Here is an 8766-nt window from a genome sequence, read left to right on the forward strand (position 1 = left end):
AATGTTTTTATATTTTTTAAGGATTGTCAAAAAAAGAATATGTAGCAGAAAAAGAATATATACCTGTGGCTTAATAACCTTAAGTATTTACAATCTAGCCTTATTTAAAAAATTGTTTTAAATTATGTTTTAAAATTATTTAACTGTGCTTAGTCTTTTTTGCAGCTTGGTCTTCTCTAGTTGCTGTGTGTGGGCTGAGTTGCAGTATGTGGCCTCTTAATTACCCAACCAAGGATCAAACCCGGGACCCTGACATTGGGAGTGTGGAATCGTATCCATTGGACTACCAGGGAAGTACCCAATCTAGCCTTTAAAAAAAAAGTTCACTGACTCTTGATTTAGAGGGTTGTTTTTTTCCCATTATGCATACTCAACTAATTACTATTAACAGTATGGGGACGACAGAGGATGAGATGGTTGGATGGTATCACCAACTTGATGGACATGAGTTTGAACAAGCTCCAGGAGTTGGTGATGAATCGGGAGCCTGGCGTGCTGCAGTCCATGGGGTTGCAGCGTTAGACCCAACTGAGCGACTGAACTGAACTGATTAACGCTTAAGGTACGTTGGGAAGAGGAAATGAACATGTGGCAGGCATTTTGTTAAACTCTTTACTCTGTTGGTTTCTTCACTGAACAGTCCTCCAAAATAGGCATTCATGTCTCAATGACAGAGCCAAGGAAACAGAAGAGATGGTTACTTAACCTCTCTGAGGTTAAGTAACTTGGCAAGGTCACAGAATTGTTCATTAAACCCAATGTCGTGGTATATTTAAGTAGTGGGGTCACTGTCCTAATTAAATACTACTTAGAATCCCACTATATAAAATAGTTACTCTGAGCAAAGTTGAGGCAGAAGACCCAGAAGTCTCACCTTTTCAGAATAGCCTGCTTGAAACAGACATCAACATTTCAAAAGATTAAGTCAATAACCAATGGGTTTCCAAATCAATTATTCCATTGTATGGCATGTTACATGCTTATCTCAACAACAATTTGCTAAGAGTATCACAGTAACAAAACTGCCTTTTTCTTATTTCCTTGTCCAGTGAAATAGAAATAAGTCAGCAGAAAGGGGAAAGGAAAGCAAAAGGTTTAAATAATCTTCAAAATCTAACTAGTTCTACTATAGTGATTAGTCCTTGAGTCCACTGAACACCAAGTGGGAAGGACATCTTCCAAATGGCAGCTCATTTGACCTGAATAGTTGGTGTTTCCAGACAAGTTTCTAGTTTTCCATGATAAGTTAATATATCCAATTTTATTATGGTGCCACAAATAAGAACTCTGAAAGGCTCAACTCTTACAAAAAAGTCCCAAATCCCCTGAAAAGCATCAGGTATCAAAATACAGCCAGAAAAGATGGTATTAAATGAAAAAAAAAAAAAAAAGGTTCCTTTTTAATGAAGTCAAGGTGTAGGACAGATTTATTAGCTTCCATTTTTCCAGGTTGCATTCTGATGTATTTCCTGCCCGTATTTCTAAATTCAGCAGGTCTTTTTTAGGATTATTTTTTAAAAATACATTTCAAAGAACACGATGCAGCTATAATGACACCTGCAAAGACACACCTGTAATAATACAAACACTCAGTGCTCCTCATATTCACCAGCCAGTGCCCTAAGAGGAAACAGACCTTCCATACCATCTGCCAAGATGCTGCCTTTCTTAAAAAGAACTGATACTGGTAACCAGATATTACGGACAGGACTGCTCCTGGTCAAAATGGTCATTAAATTCTGTGTAGTTCAGTCTATTCTTCACTGTCATAATTCACTTTGCCAATATTATGAGATGGTTAAAACAAAGTTAAAATTATTTTTGATGCCTATAATATTCCTACTTAATTTTAATATTTATTCATACATAATTCATTATTCAATATGTACTGTGTATCAGGTACAATACTTGGTTCTTGAGGAAATAAATCTAGTAAGAATATATTTCCTTGGATAACTCCTATCCCAACTGCCTAATTGGAGTTGTGAACAAATAATTAGTGTACTAAATTGCTAGTTAAATTTCAAGTGCTCAGTAAGTGCATGTGTCTAGAGTCTGTCATGTTGGACAGTGCAGACAGAATTATTTACTCACTTCAGAAAATTTGACTGGACAGCACTGAGTGAAGAGTACAAGGTAAGCCTGTGGCCAGTTGAGGGAGAGTCTCAAAAGTATATTAAAAAGTTTAACTGGAAATTGCTTATAAACTACTGAATTCCACAAATTTCTTTCAGGAAAAGCCTTTGAGAACTCCATTCTCAAAGCATTGCTATAATCTGGTTTACCCACACAGCTTCTATATTTGAATAATACTTCAAATTTTAGAAATAATACTTCAAATTTTAATATTTTAGAAATATTACTTCTTAAAGCAGTGCACAAAATGTGTGGGAAGAAAATACACTGGCCATACCATCAGTAGAGGCTAGTGATATGATAAAGGACTAACTTCAGTGAAGCTTCTAAAGAAAAACACAATTAAGAATCTGTATCAATAAATTTATTCCAAGTAAGAATTGTGCATTCACACCAGGCATATTATTCCCCACAAAAGCCAGTATCATCATTAAAATATTTAACACTAAATATACCATAAAACTCACAGTTACGTGAAAAACTTCTCAAGGTATCTATTTCAAGTCATTAAATTCTTCAATATTTGTAATCCATGCATAAACATATCACTCATAATTATTGATATGCTTATTATATATATTTAAAACATCTTTTGGGAAATTTTATGCTCTCCAAATAATAACTTCTTAGTAACTTAAAAATACCTCTATGAACCTCTTAGCAGTACTATTGTAAAACCAAAATTGTATTTTCAAGCAGCAAGGATCCAAGACACACCATTCCTGACTAAAGACAGGGCTGCTATCTGGTTTTCCAAACAGCTCTCGTCCATTCCTTGTCCCTATTTTAATATGCCAACCATCACTTCACTGATATCCCAAAGTTTTCTCGCCACAGACTCATCCATAGCTTTGGGCAACAGTTCTTCTTCTTTACAGTCCCCAAAGTACCTCCCTGAAACACCTTCGACCTCAGGTGAAGAGGCCAAATAAACTGCAGTCTGGGCCCCCTCTTCTGGAGTTTTGAAGAAAGCCCATGACACTAAATTGAAAAGTGGTCTGACTAACAGTGGGATGTGTATGTGCCTCCCGAGGTTAGTTCGCACTACGCCAGGGTGTAACACATTCACAGTGACGCTGGTGCCTTCTAAGCGGCGGGCTAGTTCTCTGGTAAAAAGAATGTTAGCCAGTTTGCTCCGACTGTAACAGAAGCTTTTATTATAGCTCTGTTCACTGTTCAAGTCTTCAAAGTTGATGTCTCCATATTTGTAAAGTTTAGAGGAAACAACCACAATTCTGCTGGGAGCTGAACTTTTGAGGAGTCCAAGGAGAAGGTTGGTGAGTAGGAAGTGTCCCAGATGGTTCACGCCAAACTGCATCTCAAATCCATCTTCAGTCTTCATATAAGGGCACTGGAAGACCCCAGCATTATTGATCAACACATCCAGTCTAGGCTCTTCCTTCAAATGGAAAAAAGAGAACGGCAGAATTAGGAACACAGGCCTTAAATGTGCCTAAAATGAAATTTAAAAAAAAAGAAAAATTCCCACAAACTACTAAAATTCTAAAAAATGCCTCTATGAGTTTTCAACAACTGAGAGAAAAAAAGACGATGACAACTTGAAAGCTTATGAGGCGCCTGACTTGTGCTTTTCATGTTATCATCATCTACTCTTAACAATTCTATAAGCAAACGAAAGCACTAAAGTTAGGTGATATGTCCGGTGTTACAGGGTTCCTCAGTGGCAAACAAAAATCTGAAGATGAGATTGACACAGTGGCCCTATTCTTAATTGGTAAGCTAGACTGCTTTTCTAATTGAGATTTTTAAACCAAAGTGAGACAACCAATGTGAGCTCAAGAGTGGAACTACAGCAGAAGACAGGTCAGCACTGTTCACTCCCAGGGGTAAGTCAGGATTGCTTTACTCTGGTTTTCTAAAGGTAAAAGGCACCATGCAGATGGAGCAACTTCAAGTTGTTTCCTTACAACTGGGCCAAGAAATAGAGAGCATCAGGGATACAAATTAAGACTGGAGAGAACATCATGAATAAATCAAAGAACATTAAGACAAAAATTACAGTTATACAAATACCAGAAACACCACCATGAATCAGATATACCAAGTCTCACAATAACAGAAAAGGAGACTAACAGGAGGTAGACCCAACAAGCACCTTTGACCTCTATTATGATTTTAGAATTCACAGTTCTTTTTTCCTATATGAAAAGCTTTCAAGCTTCAAAGGGTCCCCAACTTAGGAGATCTATACAGTTAGAGTTCTGCAGTTTGATCATATCCTTCTGCATCCCTCCAGATTAAAGTCCTAAAATTTAGACTGTCAAAAGGGAAGTCTTTTCATTCCTTACCTAATGTAAGGTGGCTTTCCCTCATCCTTTCCTGGTTCCTCTGTCTCTTTTGATAGGCAGAGGAAAAAAAAAAAAAACATACGTGTTCCAGGTGTAAAGACACAGTGATGACCCACAATTATATAAATCTGAGGTCAAATTTCAAATATTACTGGTCCTTTTGCCAAACATAAATGAAAAGAAAAATGTGTTAAATTTCACAACTGTTATCAGAGCCTACCTGTCAGAGGATTAACTATTTCTCATTCTGTCTGTCTCAGCACCTTTTGCTTTTCCAATAGTCGACTTCAAAAAGAAGGCAAAAGTTCACCCGTGGGGGAAAGAAAGGAGTGTTCTTTTCAGTAATCCTTTGGAAGAGTTTCCTGTATTAATCATTTCTAAGCCATCATTCTTTGCTGGGCTTGTGTATTTTAAGACTTTATCATTTACTGTTTTTTAAGTTCTAGAAGATAAATGAGATAAATACCAAGAATACCAACTTGTGGGAAATTTACACTTCCTTTTTTTTGAATTCTGATTACAGTCACTGAACTACTGAACTTCAGAGCCAGGAAGGAACTTAATACATACTTAGCAGGAAGGACAACAACTTTGTTATCTGTTTATTTCCTTAACTTTTAATTGGTTTGTCAAGTGCCTTTACTTTTCAAAGTAATAAAAAACCATAGTATCAAGGAATAAGTATACACTGCTACCCCATCTACATCTTTAATGAATAGGAAGGTCCGTTTTTGATCCTTGCAACATCTCTTATAAACTATTACTTCTTATTTTCTAAACCTGTTTTACTTGATAATGTAATACTAGTCCTAAAAACAAAATGAAACACACCTCTTTAGATCTGTAACAGCTCCCCAACTGTGCATTAAGGAACCCTAAGAGTCACAAGGAACTCTCAGGATGATCTGGAGTGTTTTAAAATTTCAAGGCAAACAAAACAATATGTTGCTCAACATCTCAACTACAGTCTCCAAGTGGCGCACAGCTTCAACATTTTATATTGGATATATTCAATATAATATATTCTATATTCCCTCTGATGATGTCCTATCTTTGCAAAGGTGAGTGTTTAGCAGTTGTAATAAATGCAAGTACGATGTTAAAAATCAGCAGAGAACAGAAATGAGGGTGGCAAAATCCAATCTGATTCCGACAAGCTGGTACAGTGAACAGATGCACATTTCCCAATAGTATACGTATGGTTATGATAATTATGGTTATTAAAAAATGAAATAAAAGTATCTTTTCTTTCAGCTATGTATATATTTTTTTCCAAACAGCTGTTGTTACAGAAATAGTTAATAGGTTGTTTGGACCTAGTTACTTAATGAATAAACTAAGTTTTTGTTTTGACCCAAGGGCATCATGAAAAAATTAGAACTGTATGAAGCTTCTGTTCTAGACCCAGGAGACTTCTTTTCATATGGGCTCTTTTTTTTTATGCCAGGTAATTTTAGACATCACTCTTCTGAAGACCTCTGGCAAGTCACCTCTGCAGGAAACCCTTCTATCACAAATTCAGCAGAGAACATCCATTTCAGTGTAATATTTACTATCTATACAAAGAAATCCTCTACCTCACTGGCACACAGAAGAGAAGTACAGGGGTTAAAAGCAAGGGCTTTAGAGAGATCCTGGGCCAATTACTTAGCCTACCTATGCCTTAGTAGCCTTACGATGCAAAATGGGGATAGTAATGCCTACTTCGCAGGGTCACAGTGAGGACCAGATGACAATAGCAGCCAAAGTCACTTTAATTTCATTAAAAATTAGAAGTGTGTGTGTATGTGTATGTATATATATATATATATATATCTGAAATGCTTAGAACCGCTCCTGGCACACAGGCATTTTCAATAAATACTAGGTATGATATTTTTATTTCGGTCCCTATTTAGAGCACATGACCACTGGCGTTCCAAGCTCCAGTCTATTTGGAAATTAGGCCAGAGTCCCCGCTAAGGATACTACTCAAGAATTCACTGGTGGCAGAGAGCAACTTCCTACTCCAGCAGGGGAAAATTAAAAAAAAAAAAAAAGACTTGCTCCAAAGTCCCTGGCGAGCAACCTCCCCTATCTGCTCTCAGGCTCTTTGAGAGATGGCTTAGTGCAAAAGAGTCACTTGGGACACAGGAAAAAAACAATTCAGAGAACTGGCGTGTCTCCTCCTGGGCTGTCCTCACATGGCAAGAGGAAATGTTCAGAAATTCGCTTATTTTCCTCTTGGGTCCACTTTTTTTCCCCCTCAACATTTTTGGAAGACAGAAGACTGCCCTACCAATGTTTCCAGCTTTCAATTCCCCAGCCGCCTCCATCACTCGATCATTTCTACCCCTGGCCTCGGTCATTCCCAAGGTCACACCCCCTCGACTGTGGGCGGTCCTTTCCTCGTTCAACCCACGGCCCTCCACGCCCCGCCCTGGCCGTCGAGACCCCCCACAATAGCCGGTCGCGGATCTCCAGAAGGTGCCCGAAGCCCCACACCTGGAGCATCTCCTGACAGAAGGAGCGCACGGAGCTCAGCGAGGCGAGGTCCAACTCCTTGACGACGAGCTCGCCGGCACCGCCGGAGTTGGGCCCCGAGTCGGGGCCTCCCGCCGGGCAGACCTCGCGACGGAGCTGGCCCGCCGCCTCCTCGGCGCGCTCGCGGTCCCGGCAGCCCATGATCACTCGAGCCCCCAGGCGCAGCAGCTCGGCCGCTGTGGCGCGGCCCAGGCCGCTGTTCGCCCCCGTGATCAGCACGGTCTTCCCGCGCATGAGGCCGGAGTCCCTGCCTTGGTGCAGCCGCTGGACGCTGGACCCCACAAACCGCCGGGCGGCTAGCCACAGGATCCCACCTAGTGCAGCCACTAACGCTGCCGCGGTACCCACTGCCATAGCCACCGGGGCCGAGGGCCCACCGGCCCCTGCGCGGGACTTCCGGGGTCGCGGCTTGCCAGGTCCAAAGCCGGCCACCTGTACGCAAAGGACACTGGGCACGCGGTTCGTCGTCTCCTGAAGGCGGCGTGGGGCATGCTGGGACTTGTAGTCTCCTTTCCGAGGGCACCTGATTGGCTAAGAGAGTCCGGCGTTTGTGGTGCCTCGGTGGAATGGGCTCCCATCGCTAGAGGAGGATGACCTCAGGTCCTTAGATTTTCAGGCTCCTGAGGCCACTGCCCACGGAAATCCCAGAGTGGTGGTGGCCTTGCCTGTGGGATGCCTAATGACTACTTTGAACTTACGAATCTCTTTTTAGGCTGCTTTACAAATCCCACAATTTAGGGCTAGTTTACTGTGTTTTCCGTTTAGGACACCTGGGACTTGTTAACCCTCAGTTCAGTTTACCTTCATTCTCTGGAGGATGGTCCCTGTGGAACTGAAGTCTGAGGAAACGCTTCCCACCCCGCGACCCCCATAGCTGATGCTAAGAACTTAAGCAGCATGAATCAGTTAGAAACAGAATAGATCTGCGGTTCTCAGACTTCGGCGTTGCATCGGAATCACCCACAGGACATGTAAAAACAGAAATTTCAGGGCCCAGGCACTAGCGTTTCGAATTCATTAGAAGCCAAGATAGAACCTGAGACTTTGCATTTCTAACAGGTTCCTAGGTGATTCTGATGCGGCTGATCTGGGAATGGAAGACTATTTAGCATTGATCACTGTATAAAAAGTCATCCTCAGATGGTCTTATGGGACACTGAGAGAGATACACGGTGGAAAGCTTGGACTGACTGTACATATAGACTTACAGGCTCATCCACAAGTGTCTTCTTTCCTGTTTGCAGAGGATATTAAATGTAACAAGGAAGTGAAAGTGTTTTTTACATTGTAAAATGCTTCAAAAATGAGGGAGGTGGGGGTGGCTATTGCCACAGAGATACATCTTTGAGCTGCAAACTTCAAACTTTAGGCCAGGTTACCCTTAAGCTGGAATACATTTATCTACTCACCCATCTAGCGTGTGCCAGGCCCAGTGCCCTGTGGAGTCACAAGGAAATAGGGTCCTATTTCTGCCCTCAGGGTGCCTACTGTCTGGGACAGAGACCTCCCTGCCTGCCCCCATTCTAGAATCTTTAGGACAAAAGATGAGACACACAACCTTTATAATTTGAACTACACTCCACAGATGATTTTGATAATCCCTCCTCCACTTCCTTATATTTGGGAAGGATATAACATGCAACCAAAGGCATAATATTAATACAAAGAGCAAACGGGTAGGATGCCAGAAGGTATTTTCTTATTGAGTGCTGAGAATGGAGCTCAGAGATGGGATGAGCACCAGGAACAACAGTCTTGAAAGGGAGGCCTTTATTCCACCTTACCTGTAACTTGATGC

General features: G+C 41.1%; 1 protein-coding gene across 1 annotated transcript; it reads right to left on the reverse strand.

Moving 5' to 3' along the window:
* Window positions 1–2485: 2485 nt before the first annotated feature.
* On the reverse strand, window positions 2486–7435 carry RDH14 (retinol dehydrogenase 14). The gene is made up of 2 exons (XM_005891029.3): window positions 6930–7435; window positions 2486–3535 (listed from the first exon to the last, which is right to left on the reverse strand). The coding sequence occupies exons 1-2, from the start codon at window positions 7320–7322 to the stop codon at window positions 2918–2920; spliced, it is 1011 nt and encodes a 336-aa protein (XP_005891091.3). The 5' UTR covers window positions 7323–7435; the 3' UTR covers window positions 2486–2917.
* Window positions 7436–8766: the final 1331 nt, after the last annotated feature.

Source organism: Bos mutus, chromosome 11 (assembly GCF_027580195.1).
Source record: "Bos mutus isolate GX-2022 chromosome 11, NWIPB_WYAK_1.1, whole genome shotgun sequence".
Lineage (NCBI taxonomy): Eukaryota > Metazoa > Chordata > Mammalia > Artiodactyla > Bovidae > Bos > Bos mutus.

Bases quoted from the DNA above. Each gene is read 5' to 3' on its own strand.
- RDH14 (XM_005891029.3), bottom strand. From the start codon at position 7,322: ATGGCAGTGGGTACCGCGGCAGCGTTAGTGGCTGCACTAGGTGGGATC. The intron at 3,536-6,929 runs GTGTGGGGCTTC...TTCCATTTGAAG, and splicing joins TCTGTCAGGAGATGCTCCAG to GAAGAGCCTAGACTGGATGT.